The 25,987-nt window shown below is 41.1% G+C and overlaps 2 protein-coding genes across 14 annotated transcripts in view; one reads left to right on the top strand and one right to left on the bottom strand.

Moving 5' to 3' along the window:
• The window catches only part of Gpr137c (G protein-coupled receptor 137C), a 64,533-nt gene extending 47,985 nt beyond the window's left edge, over window positions 1–16,548 (bottom strand). Inside the window, 1 exon segment of the mRNA NM_001134541.4 lies at window positions 16,036–16,548. Within this exon segment, the coding sequence (NP_001128013.2) occupies window positions 16,036–16,461 (426 nt within the window). The 5' untranslated portion in view covers window positions 16,462–16,548.
• A 496-nt stretch (window positions 16,549–17,044) lies between these two features.
• Txndc16 (thioredoxin domain containing 16) overlaps window positions 17,045–25,987 on the top strand; it is a 73,768-nt gene continuing 64,825 nt past the window's right edge. For 7 of the 13 annotated variants that reach the window (XR_015638070.1, XR_015638069.1, XM_087586027.1 and 4 more), the window contains exons 1-4: window positions 17,045–17,229; window positions 17,415–17,465; window positions 22,442–22,681; window positions 24,519–24,601. Coding sequence is in view for 6 of the 13 variants with exons in the window: in XM_087586021.1 (XP_087442147.1) it covers window positions 17,441–17,465; window positions 22,442–22,681; window positions 24,519–24,601 (348 nt within the window). In the remaining 7 variants the exon portion in view is untranslated. 13 annotated transcript variants of the gene reach the window in all.

The following is a 25,987-nucleotide window of genomic DNA, read 5'->3' as shown; positions in this document are numbered from 1 at the left end:
TTCTTAAAGATCTGAAGGGGATTGCAACCCCATAGGAAGGACAACAGTATTAATTAACTGGACCCTTTAGAGCGCCCAAGGACTAAACTACCAACCAAAGAGTGTATATGGGGTCATCCATGGCTCCAGCTGCCTATGTAGCAAAGGACTGGCTCATCTGCCATCAGTGGGATGGGAAGTGCTTGGTCCTATGGAGGCTTGATGCCCCAGAGGAGGAGTATTCTAGAGGGGTGGGATGGGAGAGCACCCTCTTAGAGGCAAAAGGGAGGGGAAAGGGGTGCGAGATTCATGGAGGGGACATCGGGAAGGGGGATAACATTTGAAATGGAAACAAATAAAATGATTAATAAAAAATAAAGTTGCTTAAAATGATTTTATATAATCAAACTGAAGTGTTACATAAAATAAATTTCCAGAGATTCCACCTCACACCAGTCAGAGTGGCTAAGATCAAAAACTCATGCGACAACAGATGCTGGCGAGGATGTGGAGAAAGAGGAACACTCCTCCATTGTTGGTGGGATTGCAGACTGGCACAACAACTCTGGAAATCAGTCTGGAGGTTCCTCAGAAAATTGGACATAGTACTATCTGAGGACCCAGCTTTATCTCTCCTGGGCATATACCCAAAAGATGCTCCAACATTTAACAAGGACACATGCTCCACTATGTTCATAGCAGCCTTATTTATAATAACCAGAAGCTGGAAAGAATCCAGATGTCTCTTAACAGAACAATGGATACAGAAAATGTGGTACATTAACACGATGGAGTACTACTCAGCTATTAAAAACAATAACTTCATGAAATTCATAGGCAAATGGATGGAACTAGAAAATATCATTTTGAGTGAGGTAGCCCAATCACAAAAAAAAGCACACATAGTATGCACTCATTGATAAGTGGATATTAGCCCAAAAGCTCAGATTACCCAAGATACAATCCGTAGACCACATAAAGCTCAAGAAGAAAGATAGCCAAAGTGCAGATGTCTCGGTCCTTCTTAGAAGGGGGAACAAAAATATTAATAGGAGGAGATATGGAGACAAAGTTTGGAGCAGACTGAAGGGAAGGCCATCCAGAGACTGCCCCACCTGGGGATCCAACCCATATACATACAGCTACCAAACCCAGACAATATTGCTGATGCCAAGAAGTGCATGTTGACAGGAGCCCGATATAGCTGTCTCCTGAGAGCCTCTGCCAGACATGACAAATACAGAGGCAGACGCTCGCAGCCAACCATTGAATTGAGAATGAGGTCCCCATTGGAGGAGTTAGAGAAAGGATTGAAGGAGCTGAAGGGGCTTGCAACCCCATAAGAACAACAATACCAACCAACCAGAGCTCCCAGGACCTTAACCACCATCTAAAGAGTCCACATGGACAGACCCATGACTCCAGCTGCATATGCAGCAGAGGATGGCCTTGTTGGGCACAAATGGGAGGAGAAGCCCTTGGTTCTACTAAGGCTGCACTCCTCAGTGTAGGGGAATGTCAGTGTGGGGAGGCAAGAAGGGGATGTCAAAGTGGATGAGTGGGGGAGCACCCACCTAGAAGAAGGGGGAGAGGGATGTGATAGGGGGCTTATGGACAGGAAACTGGGGAAGGGAATAACATTTGAAATGTAAATAAAAATCCAATAAAAATACATTTCCAGATGAATATTGAATATACTTATATTATTTTTACCTAAAAATGAAATTAAAACAACAAAATGCTCTCATGAAAAGCATAAACCCATGAATCTAAAAAAGAATGTGAAAGGACACTAAAACAAAATGTGGAGTCTAGAAAGCAAGTAAGTTGTGTGTACACACATGCCTGTGTAGATGTTTATATACTGCTATCCTCAGAAAGCCTGCTTGCAAGACTGGCCCATGCTGTGAATTGTAAACTGACATCAAGAGGGTTCCCATAATTTCCTAAAAGATAAGGGTACAATTAACTGTAAATATAATATGGCTTATATTATATCCTGGACTTTTTCCTCAGTCTAGAATTTTAGTTACATGTTAAATAGAAGCTGGTCACCTGGCAAACCCCCAGGAATATCAAAATCTCTTCTTGGTAGACAACACTTTATGTGTGATGTTACAACTTGTTGCCAAATGAGTTAAAGTATATCCTGTGAGGTTTCATTAGGAGAGAGCTGTATAGTCTAGACTTTATAGCCAGGTAGCTTACCGATTGAACTTTGTATCTTTTCACTGTAATAAAGTATAATCAAGAGGAAAATTGTGAGTCTTTCTAACGAAACAGCAAGCCTAACGGTGGTCTTGGAACCTCATCACTATTTATGACTACCAAGTTGTATTACTCCCAAGCCAGGAGCAAGGAGGCTGAAAAGTAGCTGATAAACACTTTAGAATTGCCAAAGCTACATGAGCCAGGAAGAACCAGGTATCACTCTAGGGCAGGTAAAATGGGGGTAAATAATACTGGCTTGAGAGGTGAATCAATAAATCTCACCTTCCAGTTCCTTGGGAAAATACCCTCCTTTACTCTAGCAGGTACCTGTGCATTTGTTCTATGAATAAGTCAGCAAAAAGCTTTTGTCTTAAAATATAACATTTACGTACTAGGCACAGTTAACAAGTTTGTTACCACACTAAAAACAGAGTGCGAGGGTGTAACCAGGTTTAAGTATTCTCCTCTCCTCCAGCTTTCTTGCCTCAGTCTATTCTTAAAATGCTGGAATGAACTTCCGATTCTCTAAAGGAATCTGATCAAGGTAAGAGGTAAGATCTAAGGCCACATGCCTCCGTTTCAGAACCCCAGACCTCCCTCACACATAGCTCAAGGTGTACATGCCTCACCCACATGATCAGTGTCTTTCTAACTTTGAACAGCAATCCAACTGCAAACAGAGAGCCACCTCAGAGTCTTTAATAAAGAAGGATGAGATCAAAACAAATAGAAAAAAGAAAAAGGAAGTAAAATCAAGCAAACAAAAATGGTCAATATACTCAGATAGATTAAGATAATGCATTTATGAAACACAAAATGCTATTGATAAAGAACTCCAAGAAAAAAATGAACTCATGGAAGAAATGACAACGTCAAGGGAAGGGCTGAAAGTGGAGAAAATCTTTCCTCAAAAGTAGAAAAAAAAAGGCACTTGTAAATATAGATAAGGAGAGAAAATAAAAACCTCAATCTAGAATGCAAAATACCCAATGCAAGACGATAAAAACAGAAAAGAGACAAAGAAAAGGAGAAAAAGCAAGGTTAATTTCCTAATAAGTTTTCAGGGTGACAAATACTGTTTCATAAATGTCAATGTCATCAATAAAAGAAACAAGTTATTAGTTGTTAAAGATTTATATAATTAATATGACCAAGCAAATATAGTCAGAAATCTATTAGCTTTACATAGTCTTTATGCTTCTGAAAAGTTTAAGCTAAAATTTTTAGAAATAAAGTATAAGTTTATGGGTGAGAAGAAAATTTGTGAGCTTTCAAAGAAACTAAATATTACTATAAATGGTTTATTAATTTACATTGGAAAGTTTGCTGAAGATGTCAATGTGTCCTATATTTAAGGAATATGCAAAACTTATTTCTTAACCAAAAGTGGAGATTTATGCCTCTAGAAGATGGATTTAAATATATTTCGAAACTGAAACTCTTTTGTCATTTAATACATTTTCCAGTGGCAAATGCCCTATGGTGTACTGTAGTGCTTGTTCATATAGTCCTTCATGTTTTTGAGTCAAGAAGATGGCAGAATTGCTTCTGCAAATACAAGAATGCACTGAGGAATATCAGTTCCTGTGAAACGACGAGGGAAAAGGGGCAGGCTGTGTCAGACACAGGGAATCCTGGGGGTACAAAGAAGTATAAGGAAAGTTGTTTATATCTTTCCTCTTGACTTCTTTCTCTTTTATTACATTTATTTATCAGTGTATATAGACAGGCAGCAGGCAGGCAGGCAGGCAGGCAGGCAGGCAGGCAGGCAGGCAGGCAGGCAGGCAGGCACACACAACTTCAACATTTTGTGGATCTCAGAGGACAAGTTGTGGAAGTTCTCTCCTTTTACCATGTAGACCCTGGGGACCGAACTCAGGTCACTGTACTTGACGGAGGAACCTTTACCTGCTGCATCATCTCTCTGGCTCACCTTCTGGTTTCTTAAAGGCAAAATGGCTTGAATGTAAATACCAATAACCACTAACAGTGGATTAAAACCTGGTGATAGCATACCATGATAGAGAAAGCATTAGTGTAGCCAGGAGACCTGAATTTCAATTCTTCACATTTCTAATGTGGTTCACCACAAACCTTAGTTCATCATCTAAAACTGGGGTTAGTATCTACAAACCTTTCTTCATCCTATAGTAGGAAACAATGGCACAACATACATTCTCATAGATTAAGAGAAGTGACTGTTGTTCAAAGTTCATTGTAGGAAGCCAGACAGAAGAAAATCTTAATTTTAGGGATGCTCTCTTCCTTAGCCACACTTTCCCACCTAAAATACTAGTGCACAACAGTTGTGTCTTACTGTGCTGTGTTTACTTTCTGTATTTTAAAACAGTATTTTAATATTTACGGCATCGAGATAGATACAAGTAGCTCTATTTTAAACATGGAAACATACTGATACACAGAAGTTAAGTAGCCTTCTCAAAGTCAGCAAGAGTCGAAGGATTAGGACTTAGTGTTCGATTTTTTTGTTTGTTTGGTTGGTTTTGAGACAGGGTCTCAGTATGTAGACCAGGATGGCTTCTCACAGTGATCCTCCTGCTTCTGCCCCCTGAGTGCTGGGATTAAAGGCAGTGTTCAAGTTGTTAACTGCACCACCTGTCTTCCATATTTAATGTTCCAGCCAGATTCTGACAACTTCTAGTTTACAAACCTGAAAAAAAAAACTCCACAACTTGTTTAGAGTTGGTCCCTTAATCCCAACAGCTTCTAGTCTGTTTACTCTTCCTAAGAGATACTTATGTGTAATGCTCCTAGTAGGTCAGCACATGACTTTCCTCCCCCTGCTGCTAAGTATATGTATCTACTCAAACTTAAGTTATTCCATCAGCTCTGGTATTAAATGTCCTTGCAGAACAGATTTGTCAAAATCTGAGTTAGAATCTAAGTCTTGAACATTCTGTTCTGTAAGATGTTTCACAAAATGAGAGAAAGGAAATGAGGAAACACTTGACCAACCAAAGAATTTAATATGAGGTTGCAAAGGAGAAAAAATTGTATCCTGTTAAATATATGACATCATCTCAAAGGAGTCCAAATGACTGAATCAACAATCGGGAAGTCCACCATACTAGAAGAGAAAATAGCACAAAATTTAAAGACAGTATTTTTATCTCTGAAGAACTGAAGTCTGGAAAAAACAAATTGTACATTATGATTAATATGGGGACAGACTGGCAGCTATAATTCAATTAGATTGTAAGAACATCACTGATGTGTTGCCTTCAGTCTGCCTTTAATTCCAGCAGCTGTAAGGCAGAGGTAGGCAGATCTCTGTTGAGTTTGAGGCCAGTCTGGTCTATATGAGTTCCCAAGACAGCCAAGAGCACACAGAGATCCTGTCTTAAAACAAAACAAAACAAAACAAAACAAAACATAATTTAAAAATATCCAGCTGCATCTTATTCTAGAAAGCAGATAAAGGACTGCAAAATTTCCTTAAAGTACATGTAAACTAGACTCTGGCATAGCATAAGCTATAGTGTAGTAGAAGGCAGATGTTTATGATATATCCTGTGTTCTATGGTACTTCCTATATACCCGGTTAGACTTGAGATAAAATGAATAAATCGCTTAGACTTCATTTGAACTAATACTGGTGAGTATTAAAATGTAATTAATGTGTTGTGGTATGGTTGGTTTTGCTTGTCGACTTGACATAATCTAGAATCACCCGTGAAGGGAGTCTCAATGAAGAACTGTCTAGACTAGGCTGGTTTATGAGAGATTTTCTTAACTGAGTTGATGGAGATAGGAGGATCCATATTGAAGGTGGGGTCTTCTATTAACCCAGCAGTTTTCAAACTGTGGGTCTCAACCCCTTGGGGCCCATATCAGATATCTGCAAATTAGATATTTGTGTTACCACTCATAACAGTAGCAACGAAATAATTTTATGGTTGGGGGTCACCAAAACATGAGGAAGTGTATTACACGGTTGCAGCATTTGGAAGGTGGAGAACCACTGCTTTAATTGGTTTGGGCTGAATGAAACAGTGAGCCGAGCATCAGAAGCACGCAAACATTCATTATTCTCTGTTCCTAATTCTGGCTATAACCAACTCCCCCACGCTCCCACTGTTGTGACTTCCCTGTAGTGATGGACTACAGCCTGGAACTGGGAACTAAAATAAACCATTTCTCAAACCTAAGTTGCCTTTGTCAGAGTTATTTTTATTGCAGCAATAGGAAACAAAACTAACACAGTTTGTTACATGAAAATTATAAAGATTTTATTTGGTTGCTTTGTTACTTTAAGAAAGACCATCCAGAAACAGAAGAGGAAGACAAAGTAAAATTCAGCAGTTACCCGTGCTGGGAATGACCCACAAGAATGCTTTGCTTGCCTTATCTAATAGTAGTGACAATATTTTCTCAAATGATATTTATAAGAAGATTTCCTATTTGTTTAATTTTGAGACAGTGTCTTATAGCCCAAGCTATCCTGGAATTCACAATTAGCTGAAGTTTACCTTGAACTCCCGATCTTCCTGTATCTGCTTCCCAAGTACCAGGGTTAACAGATTCCCCACTTTAAGAAGTATGCATTTTTGGGCTAGGGGGACGATTTGATGACCTGAATTCTATCCCTGCAGCGGACAAAGTGGAAGGAGAGCACGGACTACCGAAAGTTGTTCTATGACCACCACATGTTCTGCAGCATGTTCATACATGTATGCATTTGAGCATACATACACAATACATGTAAAAAAAAGAAGTACACATTTCTTTCTCTTGAAAAGTCACGTTATTTTCTTATATTGTCTTACAGTGGAAACTGTTAATGTGGATGTCTTCTTAAGACCTGGTGTCTTTAATTCAGTCACCACAGTTCTCTAAGCGCCCATCTTAGCATTTGAATTTAGGACCCTTGTTAAGACAAACTAAGTAGGACCCCTGTTTTAAACTAAATTAAGTAAGTGAAGTAAAAAAAGAAAGAGGAGGAAAGGTTAAGGGGACTGAAATTTTTCTGCTGTAAAATTACATGGGAGATCTCTTTGAATAGTGTGTTCAGGCTTCTCTGAAGAAGTGTTGCTCAGGAAATGAGAGGAGTGACTAAGAAAAGGAAGAACACTCTAGGAATCAAAAACCATGGGGATATTGTATTAAGAAAGGAAACAATACAAAGGACTGAGAGAAAGAACATGTACTGTGGCTGGCATGGTGAGGAATAAGGAATACTTTGCAAGATGCGATGCCTTGTAGTATGTACAAATTTGTCTTTATCTTAAAGAGTAACTATAGCTAATAAAAGAATCTAGGGAGAGAACCTCTAAAATTAGATAGACTCCTGTTGGAGAAGGATGATGCTAGCAACAGTGCAGAGACTGAACCTGTATGTGTGTAGGTGTGCTAGAGAATACAACGTAGCTGGGCAGCTAACTACTACGGACTATTCAGCAGGCTCAAGTAGCTTGAACCAGGTATTGTGATGGGGGATGGACTGAAGAGATGTTGGCATTTGGTGATAGAGTGAATGTAAGTATGCACGAGAAGGCAGCATCAAGTATTACCTGTAGCTTCTTAATTACATAAAAATCAGAAAGCAGTGAAAATCATGGGAATGAGGAATAGAATGGAGAGCTAGGTTTTGGGAGAGATACGTGTAGGGTGGAGACAGAGGACCGCAGTCATGCTGAGTCTGGGTGCTGGAGATAGTGGACAATATGTCAGGTAACTGCAAAATCTAGAAAGTCGGGGCTCAGAGATGCAGTTCGGGTGAACCAGAGATAGGTATAAAATCATCACTTGGAAAGGGGAGATAGGCTCACATTGTTAGAACTGCCAACCTCTGGTGTTAAAGGAGAAAGGCAGAGTCACTTCCTACTGGTTAATTTGAATTAGTATTAAAAATATGGAATGAACTTGCTGACATGAAGGTCATTGTGGGTCACAGGCAACATATTTTGTAGAATTATAGGGCAAAAGAAAATTAAAATGAAGAGAAAAACTATGTTCTGAAGTACTATGAAAAACTGAAAAACTATGTACACCTAAAGACTTTGATTTTGCACTCTAGGGGCTGACGCAGGAGGACTGTGTGCTGGGGTGTTTGCCTTTAATTCTAGAGCTCAGGAGGCAGAGGAAGAGATAGGCAGATCTGTGTTTGAGGCCAGCATGGGCTACCGAGGGAGTTCCAGGACAGCTGGGGCACAAAGAGATACTTGTCTCGAAAAACCAAAAAGAAAAAAAAAAAAGAAGAAAAGAAAAAAGGATGTTAACATTGCTAAAATTTTGCTAAATTTCAGGCTTTTTTTTTGTGTGTGTGTACATGGCTAATATAGATTCAAACTTATTTTTACATGACAACTTGCTTTAAAAATTTCTAGATAAATTGTTTTCCATGCTGGATATTGAATCTAGGGTCTCACACACACGCTAAGGTAAGCAGTGTACTACAGATTCACACTGTCAGCCCTCACAAATACTTTTGTGATAGAATTCTAATGTAGTGCCTTTGGGATAAGGTAGTGCAGGCTATAAAATTCCAGTTCTTGAAAATTTACTAATAGCGAATGACCAATATTATATGCCATGTATCATTTTAAATATTCATATTTAATCTAATCCTCATAATAATCCTATAAACAGGTATTCTCATTGCTCTCATTTTAATAAGCAAGGTGGAAGGCACAGAGCAACTCAGTAATTTACCTAAGTAACTTAAATGTGTAGTTACATTTTCCATTTACCACTTTAGCTTTTATTCCTGGAGTAAACAGAATCCTGTTAAAGGAGATGTCAGTCTAACTGGAAGCATTACTAATGTAAGACATACCATACATCATCAGTGTATAGAATTCTGAGTTTTGAAAGATATATACCAACTGAGAGACTATTTATAAATACGGAATGCTCCCATACCTGTCCAACTGGTATTGGGCATCTGACAAAGAACTCTTTTCCAGACTCCAGTGCCTACTTGCTACAGATTACTGTGCATTTAAAAACATTTACTATAATTAGAATAAGTGAAGTCATTTGGGACGGGGAATCTGCTTCTTTTATTCAGTCTACTGACTTTGAGAAACACTTTATGTCGTGTGTGCTTAAAAAACAACCTAACAGTAGTGGTACTCTTTTGTGTGCCATCCTTTTGATGGGCATTGGGTCAATTTCTGTTTTGTAAATAAACCTAGTATGAACTTTCATATATAAGGCTTTCTTATTTAAGACAGTAATGGCTAGATTGTGTGACAGACTTACACTACAGTTTTTAAAGCTTGTTTTCCAAACTGGTTGAAAAGCCTTACACTTATTCAGTACCCCCACCCCCCCGCACAGAATCTTTAAAAAATGACTTATTTATATGTGTGTTGGTGTTTTGTCTGCATGCATGCCTGTGTGAGGGTGTTATGTTAGATGCCCTACAGCAGGAGTTAACAGAGAGCTGTGAGCTGCTTTACGGGTGTTGAGAATTGAAACTGGGTTCTTCTGAAGAGTAGCCAGTGTCCTTAAGTGCTGAGCCACCTCCCTACCCCCAGCCCCGTGTATACTTCTAATTAACTTATATCTTTAGCAGTCCATAGTATGGTCAATCTTTTACATTTTATAATTCCTAATCAGCGTTCAGTGATTAATTAATCATGATTGAATTTTAATTCTCCGGATAATTAATCATCCTGACCATCTTTTAAGTGCTTCTTGACCTTGTGCAAATCTCTTTACTAAGTGTGCCTTGAACTCTTTTGCCTATTTTTCTTATAGAATTTTAAGAGTTTTTAAATACATTCTATATATAATTTTGCCAGATATATGTTTTGTAAATTTTGTTTCACCTTCACTGTTTTTTGCAAAAACCAAAAGTCTTTAATTTTAAGAATTCGTTTGTCAGTTTTGGTTCATGATTTTTATCTTCTAACCAAGAAATTTTGATCTCGCCCAAGAAAACAAAAATTTTCTTCTACAAATCTTGCTTTTTATTTACACTTTTATGACTTATATCAAGCAGATTTTAAAGTATGGTGTATGGTAAGAATCAATCTTCATTTTTCCCATTTGTATATTTAACAACATTTTCTCTTGATAAATTTTGATATCTTTGTAGAACATGTTGAATTGAGTGTGTATGTCTAATTCAGAACTCTGAATTCTGCTTTACTGATATGTCTTTATATTAGTATTATACGGCGTTGATGACTTTAGCTTATAAAACTTTTTTTTTTTTTTCTGGAGCTAAGGACCGAACCCAGGGCCTTGCACTTGCTAGGCAAGTGCTCTACCACTGAGCTAAATCCCCAACCCCTATAAAACCTCTTGAAAAACCAAGTAGTATGATTCTCCAACTTTATTACTCTTTTTCAAAAGTTTAAGGACTTGGGAGTCCTCTATTCCCCACAAACAATATCCCAAGTATTTTATAACTTCTGCAGAGATTGTAATATGGGCTGTATTTCATACATAGCTCGAATTGGAGAAGTTACATCTTAAAACAACACATCCTGTCAGGTATGCCTTTCCTTTACATACATTTTGGTCTTTTCAGTGCTAGGGATCTAACCCAGGGCTTTGTATATGTTAGCTGAATATTCTATTATCAAACTATATATGTATATATATCTTTTAATTTCTCTTAATGTTTCATAGTGCTTATTGCATATCTTGCATTATAGTACATTTATTCCTAAGTACTTTAATTTTTAATACTATTGTTTTATAAGCGAAACTTTCTCAATTTCAGCTTCCAAATTTTTTTTTGTAGTATAAAGTCTATTCTGTAATTTTAGTTCTAATAGTTTTTGAAGATTCTTTAGGATGTTCGACCTCAGCAATTATGTCATTTACAAATACAATTTTGCTTTCTCTTTCTAAATACTAAACTTATTTCCCCTTTTTTGTTTTATTGTAAGTGCTAGGACCTCCAATATAGTTTTAATTTTTAAAACATTTTAATGTGAGTTGGTGTTCTGCTTCTGTGTATGTCTGTGTAAGGGTTTCAGATCTCCTGGAACTGGAATTACAGTCATGAACTGCTATATGGGTGCTGGGAATTGAATCTGGGTCCTTTGGAAGAGCTGCCAGTGCTCTCAACCACTGAGCCATCTCTCCAGCCCCCCACTGGATTTTTTTTAACCATTTTATTTTATAGGGCTGGAGAGATGGCTCAACAGTTAGGCACTTGCTGCTGTTTCAGAGGACCCAGGTAGCTAACAACTGTCTGGAACTCAAGTTCCAGAGGAGCCAATACCCTCTTCTTGCCTCCCTGGGCACCTGTACTCACATGATCAGCTTTCTTGACAATTAAGATTCTCGCAGTAATGATGTTATAAAATGCTTTGAAAATATTAAATCCATTAAAACATAAGACAATCCAATCCTGCCTTCAGTCAAAAAGTATAGGCTCAGTCATAGTGAAAGTAGGATCAGGTTAGTGGATAAATGGTAGATGAGTAGGTTTACACAAAAGCAGTTTCTATTCATTGCACATAGTCAAACACTGAACTAAGCCATTTCCATTCAATAGTAACTTGTGATGTAAGATATTTAGTTTGTAGACTTTTCAGTTACTATATCTTAGAAGCTTTGTTAGTAATATTTTACCATGAGTAATTAACTTTTTCTTTATTTAAATCGAGAAAACCTACGCATTCACAACATGTACAATCTTTAAGCACAAAATATAAAGATTATAAACAACCCACATATTTGTCTCACTCATCAAAATAAGGTAATTGTACACATTACATGTACATAGTACATGCTTTCTAGAATTTAACTTTTATATCATTCAATAATATAGTAGCTGTAGTTGCCATGAGACAAAAACATGATAAATTAACTTGTCCTTAGGAGTTTCCATCTTAGGTGGTAAAAAAAAATACATTTGTGGGAAATAATATAACAGATTAAGATAGCTGGAAATTGAGCTACATTTTATTTAAAGTGTCATTGATATTTAGAATAGTACCTTTTGTTTGAAGAAAAATAGCATTTATGAAGTTAAATTTTTAAATATCATATTTTAGCTCTTTTAGCATTAGAATCAAGCCATTGCATTTTATACTGATCAAGCAACTAGCATTTATATTATAGAAACTGGAAGGAAAAAAGAATCAATTATGGACCTCAAAGATGAACTCATTCGTTTTGGCATGCAACGTAGGGCTCCAAAGATAGTATACTAACTCTTACGTTGTCTTTTTGTATGTCCTAATGAAGGATAGAGTCAGAACAATCTTTTTAAAGACTGAAATCTTTGCTAGGGAAAATATAAAAGTACACAACCTTATCTGGTAAAGGTCATGCTCTACTGACACTGCCAGAAAAAGTTCAATATCTGATTTTAGGTTATTATACTTTTCCATTACAAAAATCAAAACGATGAAAAATCAGAAAGAAATATATTTAGCTCAATTCCATTCAGGTATAACCCAGAAGAATGAATGGTTTACAGTTCTTAGCTTTTAAAAACTATGTGTTTTGGAAGAGTCACCATAAAATATGTTCAAAGTAGTAAACATTGCTTTCTATGTTGTAATGATCTATGGTTCTATTTTTAAACTATGTATCTGTGAGGGGGGATGTGCATGTGAATATAGGTATGTTGGCACCTACAGTTACAGTTGTAAGCTACCACAGGCAGGTGCTGGGTTCTGGACGGTCTTCTGTGAGAGCAAGTGCTCTTAACTGATGGGGCAAATCTTTTGGCTGGATCCAGGGTTCTTTATAATGAAAAGTTTGAATGTTTTTAAGTCCTCATACATGGACACAACAAATGTTTTAAATTAAAAGCAAAATGGAATTTGTATTTAATATGAAAGTAAAGACTTTGGGACATTATAAATAATAGTTTTGTTTTGGTCAACAAACTTTCTCTACAATTGTGCTATAGTATAAAGAATTTAAAAGCCGAGATGGTAGCAATGACCACAATTCCATCACTTGGGAAGCTGAGGCAGGGGGGTTTTAAGTTTGATAGCATCTTGGTATACACAGCAAATTCCAGGCCAGTCTGAGCTAATTAGCAAACCCATCCGAAAACAAAACAAAAATTGAAATAAAGAAACAACTCCTTGCAGAGAAAAATGTTACTAATTCAGAATGATCAATGGAAAATGTACTTCCAGTTACTTGGAACTGTTATTTAAAAGCTGTCATCCAGAGCCGGGGATGGTGGTATACACCTATATTTCTTAATATTTGGAAGGCTGAAGCAGGAGGATGGAAAGTTCAAGGCTACCCTGGAGTACATAGAAAGCCTGCCTCAAAAATCTCAAGAAAAACAAATTCACTCTTTTTTTTTTTTTTTGAGGCAGAGTACTACAGTGTGTAATCAGAGATTCTCCTGCCTCTGTCATCTAGGTGCAAGGATTATAAATGTGTGCTAATATACTTACCTTTTAAGTTCAGTTGTTACATAGGCCATACTGTCTTAGAACTATGTAGTTTAGGCTGCCTTCAAAAATCATGGCATTCTTCTAGCCTCTCCCTCCCAAGTGCTGGGATTATAGGTATATACACTTGACTTCAAATACTCTTTTAGGTATAGATATCAATGAACTGGGAAATAAATTCTGATTCAAATGTCTATTTTAAAGCAGGTTTTCAAAAAAGGACATTTATTCAAGTATATGTCTTAAGATTTTTAGTTTTATTATAAAAGACAAATAACCCCTTTCCAGAAGAAACTGAGAAACAAACAAAAAACCTTTAGTACATAGTATTTTAAAAATTATATTTCCTAGAGTAAGATTTTTTCCAAAAAATTGTATCATACAAACAAGTGATTCATTTAATAAGACTTTCAGACTCTAATGTTTACTTGGACTATCAGTGATAAAATATGTGAATTTTTCCCTAGATATTCTTATTTTTTTTGTTCTAGAGATACTTTTTAGAATTTTGTGTTTAAATACAGTTGATATTTTTCTATTATGATAATGTTTTGGCCACTTTATTTCCCTTTGAGTGAGAGGTGCTGGCTGGTAGAAGAAGATACAAGTGAACCCTTAAGGCATCCAAGATCTTACTCAGGCTGTTGGTAACTTGGATGTATACATACATAAAATTTACCTGGCTGCATGTTTCAGATTGTACACTTTCTGATTATGTGTTACACCTCAAGTGAAAGGGTGGTGTTAGCAAGGCCCAATGAATTGTATATATAATTTCTTAAGACTCCTAGCAAATGGACTTTTAATCATTTTCAGGTAGCTTAACTGTATCCGAGGGCTAAAGTAAGGCTTCAACGGTGAGAGATTACTAATGTTCTATCAGAAGTGTCAAGAACAACTCAGTGTCAGTTTAATATGTGTTATAGTTGCTTAAGCAATCAGATGATCCTCAAATGTGACACTGTCGTAGCATGTTTATTTGATTTACAATTGCATATGCTTTTCGCTTTTGCTTAAGGGTTTGCGTTTTTGTGGTATTATGTGGTTTTTGTGGTATTATGTGGCTAGAGACCAAAATAAAGTTCGGTTTTGTTACTTAATAATTTTTTTATTAGATATAGCTTATATATAATAATTGTATATGGCTAAAATTACAATTGTGATTTTTAAAAGCATTTTAAAAATGCTTTCTGTTTTCCTGTTTATTAGGGGAGAAAGAGTTGGTTTATGTAGAAAAAAATATAAACGATCTGATTCAAAAGTGCCTTTTTGGTTACTTTTCCTTGGAACTGTGTTAATTCTCATCACCTCCAAAAGCCTTTGAGAGGATTAGCTGCATAGACCAATACCGTTCTATATTAGTCAGTATTAAGTGTATGATGTCACCTTTTTTTCTTTTCTCCGAAGCTCTTATTTCGAGGGAAAGGAAGACTTTTGGGGGGCAAACCTGACAACACTAAGGTGTAAACACCACTGATATACATGATTGACAACCTTATACCCCCAACCTGTCTGAAATGGGTCAAATACCAAAGTGCTGCAGAACAATGCAATCCAACCAGCAATTCCCGGTAAAAGAGAAAGGGGGTGTGATTAGACTCCAGCTATTAAGCAAGTTGTTGAAAAAAACAGTTCCGTGGTTTGTTTCTGCAACAGGCACAGGTTAATCGTCTATCTTTTCTCCTAATTAGCTCTCCCCTAAAGGGCTGTGCTGTAAAGAGACCGACTAAATCGCCAAAGCAAGCAGCAACTGGGACAGACACTAAGGGCTTTATGGAGGTCCTTCGACCGTCCCGCAGCATCGGTTATTGATCGTTCAACCCGTCGGGGAAGCGATCGATCGGAATTTGTGTAAGGTGTATCGAGCCACAGTTAAGGAGATGCAGGGGGGAATATAAGCTTCTAATAAAAGAAACGCAGCAACAATAGCGGAGGAACAGCTCTGCCTGGTGACGTAATGGCTGGCAGAGGTCCAGCTTCAGCAGAGCTGCCTCTACCTCAGCATCCAACCTCCCTTAACCCGGTCCAGCCCCGACAGGGCTACCGGAGCTGCTACTTCTTACGATGCCTCTCTGTGGTCGCCCCCAACGCCTTATGTGGAGGTCTGGGACACTGAACAAAGGGTGTCCTACTGTCTTAAGTTATCGGGGCAGGCATGCACTCACTCATTCTCATTCTCTCTCATTCTAATTCATATATATTCATTCTCTCTCTCTCTCTCTCCTCTCCCTCTCTCTCTCTCTCTCTCTCTCTCTCTCTCTCTCTCTCTCTCTCTCTCTCTCTCTCTCTCTCTTTCACACACACACTCTTCTCTAACCCCTCAGGCACCGAGTCCATCAGCGGCTTAAGTTGAGGGAGAGGGAAAGACAGGAGTGTCTGTCTCGCTGTCCCCAGGCTGCTCTCCGGCCACCTCCCCCGCCCCAATCCCAGTCAGTTTCGGCAGGAGTGGATCCCGGCGGCCCCGCTCCCCCGCTCGCCGGTCCTCCCGCCTTACCTCTGCCAGGTAGAGGTTGAGGAGACAGAGCGTGGAGAACTGGAGGCAGGAGGGGAAGCAGTAGAGCAGCCAGTGCGGGAAGAAGTGCAGGCGAGAGGGTGGCCGCAGCAGGGGCAGAGAGCCGCTGAGGGAGAAGGCGGCCGAGAAGAGCGTGGTCCTGAGCGCTGCCCACGCGAGACACAGGAAGAGGCAGAGGCTCTGGTAACTGAGCCGCCGTTCGCGGTACAGGAGCAGCCGCCACAGCTGCAGGTAGGCAAAGGCGAAGAGCGCGGCGTAGAGCAGCGCGTGCAGCACGCTCAGCGCCAGCTGCACCGAACCGGGAACCGCGGCTCCCGAGGCCGCGACGGCGCCCCCGCCGGGCGTCGAGGGTTCGCGGCCGGCCGTGGGGACCGCGGCGGCCGCCGGCCCCGGCACAGACTCCCTCATGAGGGGACGTGAGCAACCGGGAGGGAGCGCGGGAAGGAAGCGGCCGGAGCGATCCCCGGACCTCCCGCCCACCCCAGCCTGCGGCCCCGGGCAGCGCCGTGACAGGAGTCGCAGCCCCGCGCGGTTGCCGCGGCTGCCCTCGGGCCCGCCTCCCCCTCCCCCGGGGGGTGCTCGGCTCCTCCAGCCGGGGCTCGGCTCCGCAGCGGCAGAAAACAACTCTCGGCTGGAGACAATCAGCTGAGAAACCCGAGCTTTTGAGGCGCTCGCTCCGCACTGTGAGCTGCCCGGGATTGGCCCGGGCGGGCGCGCCCTCTGGGCGCCTCTCTCGGAAGACCACGGGCCACAGAGCCTGTCACTCCAGACTTCGTTAATCTGATTGGCTTCCCGCTTTCTCCTCGCCTCCCCCCGCCCCTCTCCCCACCCACACTGCTGATTGGCCCAGCAACTGCAAGACTTCCTCGCGCCGGCGGGAGGACTCCTGATTCTGACACCTGGAGCTGTTTTCGCTCCGCCCCCTGGTCTTCTATTGGTTGGAGTGTCGCTTACGTAAGGAGCACGAGGAGCAGGCGGAGCCCCGGGGGTTGTTTTTTTCGCCCAAGAGACTGATTTTGCGGAGGCAGTGGCGGCCGTGGGCGGTGAGATCTCTCAGGTAGTCGTAGTCGCTTTGAGAGCCGCCTTGGGGACCAGCCCCTGCCCCGCCTTCTGTCACTGGGGTAGCGGGAAGTGCTGGCTTCAGAGACCTTTAGTTGCACTGCACGAGGATCTCAGGTAGGTGGGTAGCGCGGGCCTGGAGGCTTTGCCTGCAGGATTGCATGCATATCAGCATCCGGCAGCGTTCCTCTAGCCATGCTGCTTGCGGAGCTCCGGCTTCTGATTCAGCTCACCTGTTTCTGGGGCACCGAACGACACTGGTTTTGACTTCTTATTTTCCTTTTCTTTTTCTGAGTGAGCAGGAGGAAATGCAGGGCGAGGGAAGCGAATGAATCAAAGCACGAGCGGAAGCAGTAAGTAATCAACCCTTCCATCTCTCGGGAAGAGGTCCTTAAGGTGGTACTGGGAACAAATGAATGTTAAGGCCTTCTGCAAAGGGAAGGTGATTCTTTGAAACTTAGAAATTTAGAGAGCTGTCTTGGGCGAGGGCGGGGTGTGTGTGTGTGTGTGTGTGTGACAGAGCAGTAACAATTTTGTTCAGAATGGGAGAGTAGCAGTGATGTTCTGCTGGTGTGATAGCCTTGTGTGTAGGAGCAAGTGGTGCTATTCTCATCTGAGACCGAGAGGTACAAAGTAAGAGGTATATTTCTGCTTTAAATGAGTGAGAAACGATGTATATTGGGCCACTACATGATGTTTGTTACTTTTTTGGGGGGTATTTGGTAGCCAATCAGTCAAAGTAATGCAAGATTAAGACTCAGTGTTCTTGTAGACAGCATATTTACTGGAGCATCCAACATCCAGCCCTTCCTAAATACTCCCTTTCCTATGCTGTGCCTAAGAAGAGTGCTGTTTCTTGATCCTCTGCCACCAAATACATGTTACACAGGGGCTTTAAGTTTAAGATCTGTTTTGTACTCATTCTGGCTAGTAGTTTACCAGGCGCCAGATAGTACTACACCCACACATATATAATCATGCACATAAATGTACAGTAATGATAAAATGAAGAGAAAGCTATAAGTCTTGTGTTTATTCAATGGTAGGCTCATCCGGTAGACTCTAATGAGGCAGGGGAATCCCCGGCATTTAGATGTTGTCTTTATCTCACTAGCTTTATGGTTGGTGGAGACTATATGCATTCCTAACATTTACAGAGGTTCAGCCAGATACAGAGGTGGATAGAAGTCGGTGATTGAAAGGGGAAGAGGTAGTGCAGGATGATTTTGGTTCTGTCTTCCGGGATGTTCTCCTCAGCACAGGCCAAGCATGCTGCAAGGTGTTTAAACAGTTGCAGTTTCTTCAGAGAACTTTGTTACAGCCGAGCGGTGAGCAGTTCTGCGTGCCCCAGAGCATGGTTCTCCATGGTCTGTGGCTTCGTCCTGTGAGAGGTCCTGCCAGTTTTATCGTTATCTTTCTTGGCAGCAACTCCAACTGGCTTTGGAGTATATGGTCTTTTGTGTTGAGGCTGAGGTGGTTGGGTCCGCATGCCGCTTTGAACAAGGAATAGTTTGGGTGCTAAGTTACGTTTTATGTTTGTATATTGCCTGTCTCTGCTGGTGCTCCCCAGAATCCTTTTTTTGCATACCTTGTTAAATACAACCAGCAGACACTACTCTATAGTATGAACCTTCTGTCTGCAGGCCTCTTAGTGCTGAAAATAAGCTCACTGGCTGTAAGAACTTTGGTACACACCCACTGATTATAACCCTTTTCTTGTAGTGCTCAGGCCAGTTTTGAGGTCTAGTTGACCTCCTGGCTAGTATTTTATTGTTTATGTTAAGACAACTGCTCATTTCTAGCTCGTGTGCCAGTTGGACACAGGACTAGTTTACGCTCCAGAAGTAGGTCCTCGAATCTTGATGACTTAACATTTTACAAGTCTTCCTTGAGCTCATTTCACATTAGCTAAGGGTTCTTTGTGCTGTGTTCCTGCTGACACAGTACCAACCAATTCAAACATTTCTGGAAATGAAGTACCTGCCACATGCTGGCTGTTGAAATTGTTGACTGATATCCCCTGACTGATCACCCTCCCCCAACCCCACTCCCCCACCACAAGGAATCATAAACAGCTTCAGCAGAGGTGGAATGAGGAAGCTCAGCGACACTTGCCTTACATCTGTGGAGAGTGCTGAACCTAGGATCTGCCACCCCCAGAGAGCCAGGTCACATTTTTCCCATGGTTCCTTGTGATTTGTGTAGGTGTGTAGAGTTTTGAAGCTTTGCCTTTTCTAGTTACTGAGGGAAAAGTCACTGTTTTCTGTATGTTTGTTTTCACTCTGCTTGCTGGCACCGGTTCCCACCCACATTTTCCGTCCTTTAGTTTAAAGATCTGGTATAAGGAGGGCAAGCCTCTGAGCAAATACTTTTTATTTTCTGTACATGGGCTTGTCCATTCTTTTGTAGCTGGATTGGGGTACATTTGAATAATAGTGGGGGATGTAGATGATTTATTTACATGCAAATAAAAGGCGAAAGATTGTGAAAGTTGAAGAACAAAGAAGATAAATAATAACTTTTAAAATAAAAAAAACGAGATGATTTATTTAAAGAAGTGACGCTAACCAAGTATAATCTCAGCATTCTGGAGCATGAGGCAAGAGGATCACCATGAAGCCAAGCTAGGCTACACAGTGAGACCCTCTCTGAAAAAGCTAAGGGAAGGGAAAATGGGGAATGGCTTTGTGGGCTTCAGAAGTTCCCTTGATATCTGGCCTTGCCACAGTTTTGTCTTTAGCGATAACTGCTCCCAATTTGTATTCGTGTGTCTTGGCATGGACTTAACTATTTTCAATAACTTTGGCCTTTGGTGTTGTGAAATATATTAGCCTCTGTCACCGCCTCACCATTCACTTTCTCCCTTTCTCCTTATCCATTCAACTTTGGTTATTACAGCCTTAGTTCTGGCAGACTCTATGCTCTTAAGTGTGTTTTTAAATAGTCTAATATTATCAAAAGTGGGATGATTGTGAGATTACTGGCACATCCCTGCCTCTGGCCCCTAACTGGTAACTGTACGTTCACAGGGGTAGTCTCACCTGTCCAGTCACATCGGAGATCACTAAAGTTTGCCTTGGATGTGCAGTTAAGGCTTCGGAGCTGCAAAGCACACTGTGGGGAGAGGGACAGGGTGCCAGCTCTAATGCCATATTTAGACTAATGTAATTAAGTTGTAGCCTCAAGACAAGGAAATAAGTGATGGCGGGTCCTTCAGTTGTGCTTTAACCTAATACTTGGCTGTTCAATTAGGTTATTGTTATTTCATATAGTAGTGAATGTTCTGTAGTTCCTCCCTTAGCCACAGAAATACATGCAGTTTCCTCCAGGATACACAGAAAATAGTGAGCGACCTATTTCAAAACATTTCCATTAATAAAGCACCCCTGAAATAGGTTGCTTACAGTGGTTAGTGTGTATAATCAATTTTAATTTTAAGGATTCCTCTTAATGAGGTGTCATCGAGATTACATTTTTGTATACCCTTCACAGCTGCCACTTCTTATTTTACTGTCAGCTTTTTAACAAAACCCAGGATTAAAAACTGAAGGCAGATTTGTTCAGCGATAGTAACTTGTTCTAATGAATTTCAGAAGTATTAAGTAATCCATCAATCATTAGTTTTATTTTTTTTTTCCAAGAACACCTGCTCTCTAGGCAGGAATATCTTGTTGATCATCTTGGATGAACGGAGTGTATAGCCAGTGGTTTAGGATTTCTTTATAAAGTCGTCATCTTATTCTTTGGCAAAAACTTCTGTCCTTACTCTTAGGAATGTGTCTGTGTGTGTGTGTGTGTGTGTGTGTGTATGTATACGTGTGTGTGCATACAAATATACTCATATTCATATATGTATCTTAAAGTAGTGGTCTTGTCCTCACCTATACCTGTGAGTGTACTTAGGCTTTTTATAAATAAGGTGTTTTATGTTACCTTAATTTCCCTAGGGGTTGGGAATGTATGTCTGTGGTAGATAGCTTGCCTAAGCTATCTTCATAGAAAAAAACTCCCAGAGATGTTAAAAAAAAATAATTGAAAACTGCAAAATAGCAAACAAAACCGAGAACAGGCCAAGAAGGAACGGGTTAAGCACACCAAGGAAGAAGGTGACAGGAGAATGGATGGTTGGACTGAAGCACGTCCAACAAGTAGGGCTAGCCCAGCCAGTCGGCAAAGAGTGCAGTGTGTAACCAGTGTAAAACAGTATGCCCTAAGCGCTAAAGCAGGCTTCCGTTCAGAATGAATGCTCTTGCACAGAGTGAGTAGATCTCTTGCCGGCGACTTACAAGGTATAAACCCACAGCAGATTTTTCATGTCTTGTTCCCAACCAAATGATGTTTAGCGGTTGCTGGAGTATTTGTTGGACATTAGCTATACATGGGTCAAACAAAAATGTCCAATTTAAAAATTGGAGGGGTTGGGGATTTGGCTCAGTGGTAGAGCGCTCGCCTAGGAAGCGCAAGGCCCTGGGTTCGGTCCCCAGCTCCGAAAAAAAGAAATTAAAAAAAAAAAGTACTTTAAAAAAAAATTGGATTGAGCCAGGTTTGGTAGTATAGGCCTGTACTCCAAGCTACTCAGGAGGCTGGGGCACGGAGATCATAAATTCAAGACCAGCTTGGACGGCTGAGTGGTACCTTGACGGAAGAAAGAAGATGGTGGCCTAAAGAACAGTGGTAGAGTGCTTGCCTAGCTTGTACAAGGCTTCAGGTTCATTCTTTACCACTGGGAATAATAATAAATAAAGGGCTGGCTATTTTAATTTTTCGAAGGTTAGAGGATGCCAACTTAATGTACTTTAGTGAATATATGTGAAACTTTAGCAGTATGTAGATATCTTTGATTTCTTTTGTAGTTATCAGAAATTAAGTTGAGTATGGTATTGAATGACTGTAATCCAAGCTCTCAAAAGCCAGCGACAGGGGTGTTAAAAGTTTGATGTGAGTTGGGCCTTCAGACTAAAACCTTGTCTCAAAAAACCAAACAGAATACAGAATCAAGAACAACAGCACAGTTGTACACAGTCCTCTCCAGGGCCCGGGAATATAGTTAGCGTAGCAATACAGTTGTCCTTCCTTAAACTATCCTTAAACTTTCTTCAACTTCCTTAAACAGTCCCCAGCACTATGTAAATATCAGATGAAGCAAAAGTATTATTAATTCAGTGCTCTTATATATGATTCCCCCTCAGTATTTCTTTCTCACCAGAAGGAAATGAAGTGCTAGTAAAATCAAGTCACGTAGCGCTTTAATTCTTCATCTGGTATCTTTAACGGCATCTTTAACAAATTTAGTCTAACAGTCCTTTGTTGATCTGCTGCTCTGTGCCAGGTATCACTTCAGGCGTTAGAACACAGCAAGTGAAGAAAACAGACAAGTCTCCTGGCACGCGTATCCAGCCACAGCTCACGATGTCTTCTGGCCTCAGAGTATTTAGAGCTGGTGTTGCGTTGGTTTTGATGTGCAGTTTTTACACGTCAACTGAAGACTCCCTCCCAGAACTGAGTCCTCAGCAGTATTTCAGCTCACTGCAGCCAGGAAAGGCCTCATTAGCTTATTTTTGCCAAGATGGTAAGTACCTCTTAAAATTCTCACACGACTCTTGAGATATTTGTTTCTCGGTAGTCAGTGCACTTGGTGGGAACTGGCGGTTATAGCCAGATGTGCAATAATTCTGTTTCTGTGATTTCCCTGCTTGCGTGAGTGCAGACACCTTAGCTTTCCCGTTCCTTTCCTCATCTGCTATGATGCAGTAGTGACTGTCGTCTAAGCTTAGCGTGAGGATCAAATGGGTTACATATGTGCTTAGCCATAGAAAACACTACTGCAGGGTTCCTGACAAACCATTTGAATTTCATGCCCTCATTTCCGGAGTATGCCTTCTTTCTCTTTAGCATGTAGCTGTTCGAGCAGTTCTATAAGAACTGGGTACGCAGTTTTAGCGACGATTTAGCCTACTATTCTATACTCTGCTTCGGCTGTGTCATTTACTAAAGTGAGCTAATTAACACGGCTATTGAACATGATTGCAATGGTTTCATTTAAGCCTTCATGGCGTAACAGTACAGTTGTATTGGAATTACCAGAACGAGTTCACGCGTCTAGGCATTTTTTACGTTATTTGTGATTTGGTATTTGAAAGTCAATTTTGAAAGCTTTGCGTGTCTGTAACAAGTATGTACCTATGGTATTTATGTTTGTGTAAGTATGCATATATGGTGTTTACCTTGTTCTGGATGGCCAGCATTTGCTCGTCCACCTCCTTAATGGAAATGGAGCCCCTGAAGACAGTAGCAAAGTTCAGGTAGCAGCCATGGCCTGGGTCAGACGCGGCCATCATGTCCTGGGCTTTGAACAATCTGTTGTGTGAGCTGGGCGCTGTCAGAGCTCAGTCCTGCTGACTGCCCTGGGCTGTGAGGGGGTTGAAGTGGGTTTGAAGAAATGCAGGCGTGGGAAGGACACCACGTTCACGGCCAGGTTGCTTACATTGGTGTTGAGCTGACCGGGGTGGGGACATGGACATGCAGAGATACGGTGACACTGCTCCTCATTGCAGATATGGGGTGGTTGAGGTCCCCATAGGTGGGTGTGTTTAGCCTTTGGGAAGGAACAGTGTGATAGAGGGCCCTGTCGTTGGTGTACCGGGTCTCATCGGTGCTCCCACCAGCAGGTGTTGTTGTAAGGCTCCACTATGGCGTCAGAGACCTCAGGTGACCACACGATGCCGAAGGTGTTCATGATGCAGTCTGGGTACTCTTCTCAGACCTTGCTATGAGCAGTGGGCCCACGCCTGAGCCAGTGCACTGCCCAGTGAGTGCGGGAGTTAGAAGCTCTGCAGGCAATTGCAGCGCTCACGCTCCTCTGGAGTGACCCTTGGCCTGTTGTTGTCAGTGAAAATGAAGTCATGAGGCCAGAAGAGCTGCCCCAGAGGCCTGGACTTCACATTGCCTGTGGTGCTGGGCTCCAGGTCCACCAGGGCAGCCCTGGGTGTACACTTCTGAGAGCGTGCGTCACTGTAGCAGACTCCAGTCTTCTCCAGCCGCAGCACTGAATTGCCCAGGGGTCCCCCAGTTGCAGCTCCTCCCACTTCCCAAAACTTGGTGTGAATCTGCTTCCTGTACTGGCACATCTGTGCTGGGGCGCTGGCTCAAACTTACTGTTATTATTTTTAACATATGCTTTAAATAAGTTTTTAAGGTAAGGTACAAAATTATACCGTGGTAATAGAAATAAGAGCAAAGAAACGGTAGGAAAACATGTGTCTTGGTGTGTTTGTTTTGAAGGCTAGTTACACACATACTTAAATTAATTAAAAATAAATTTTTGTCTGTGTTCATATTTTATTCTTAAATGCTCACCTTTTAAAAGATCAAATTCAGTAATATCCATTCAATGTTTCTTGTTTTAGGTTCTCTAAGTAACTCTCTGTTTCTCGAAGAACTGAAAGAAGCCATCAGGCCCCTCCAGGACTATGGGATTTCAGTCGCAAAGGTAGACAGATGTTTATGTCAATAAAATATCAGTGACAGACGTTTACAACACTCGGACCTAGGGCTGCGTATCTGAAAACACGTTCACGACTTTTCCCAGTTTCTTTCCCTGCCTTCTTGCCTAAGTTTAAGTTGACGCACAGGAAGGGCGTCAGGGATTGTGCAGCGGTGCAGGGAGAGAAGAGAAGCTGATCCCTCAGCTCTGGGAATTCAACTGCATTCCGTAATTGAGTCTGCCAGGCTATTCTCAAGCCTGTGGTGGGGGCTCTTTCTTTTCTTCTATAACTCTTTCACAGCAGCCACAATTTAGCTGCTTATTAAATTTCAATTCATGTTAGCGGAAGGGGCAGAATGAAGATGATTAGAAATGTTTGTATTTTTCTGTATTTATAATTGTTTAACTATAGTTTGGGACATTTTTAGAACAAAGCAAGTCAATGTGAAGATAAATTTTTTTTTCGCAAAAAGCATTCAAATTTGCTATGAATTTCAATGGGACAATTTCCACATGTGTCAGATTAGGTAACAGCTAAGACCTTCATTTAATTTAACTTTACACAAGAAGTCACCCATTGAAAGCTGTGATTCCTCCAGATTGGTGTCCACTGGCTTTTTGCATACATTTATTTATTCTTCACTCAGCTACCGCCCTCCTCCAAGAGATGATTTGCTTCTTGTCTGCAGTGAGACTTCCTAGGCAGGAAGTTAGAGCAGTCTACGTACCTTACAAAAACCCAACCAGACTGCAAACATCATTTTTTTGTGTTCTGTATGCACAAAGCTTGATTTACTTAGAACAGCCGAGTCTATTCTAGAGTGTCACACCAGCACTCACCTAAAATTTAGAAATGACAGTTTAGAGATGCTCAGTGGTTAGGAGCTCCAGCTGCCCTTGCAGAGGACTGAATTTACTTCCCAGCACTTACATGGCAGCTCACAACCATCTGTAGCTCCAGTTTCGGGGAATCTGATGCCCTCTTCTAGCCTCTGCCATCACCAGGCACACACGTGTGTGTGTGTGTGTGTCTGTGTCTCTGTGTGTGTATGTGTGTCTGTGTGTGTGTGTGTCTCTGTGTGTGTGTGTCTGTGTGTGTGTATCTGTGTGTGTGTGAGTGTGTGTGTGTGTCTGTGTGTGTATGTGTGTGTGTGTCTCTGTGTGTCTGTGTGTGTGTGTCTGTGTCTCTGTGTCTCTGTGTGTGTGTGTCTGTGTGTGTGTGTGTCTGTGTGTGTCTATGTCTCTGTGTGTGTGGTGTGTGTGTCTGTGTGTGTGTGAGTGTGTGTGTGTCTCTCTGTGTGTATGTGTGTGTCTGTGTGAGTGTGTGTGTGTGTGTGTCTGTGTGTGTGTGTGTGTCTATGTCTCTGTGTGTGTGTGGTGTGTGTGTGAGTG

Source organism: Rattus norvegicus, chromosome 15, assembly GCF_021556685.1.
Source record: "Rattus norvegicus strain SHRSP/BbbUtx chromosome 15, alternate assembly SHRSP_T2T, whole genome shotgun sequence".
NCBI lineage: Eukaryota > Metazoa > Chordata > Mammalia > Rodentia > Muridae > Rattus > Rattus norvegicus.
This window is presented reverse-complemented; position numbering and strand designations above follow the sequence as displayed.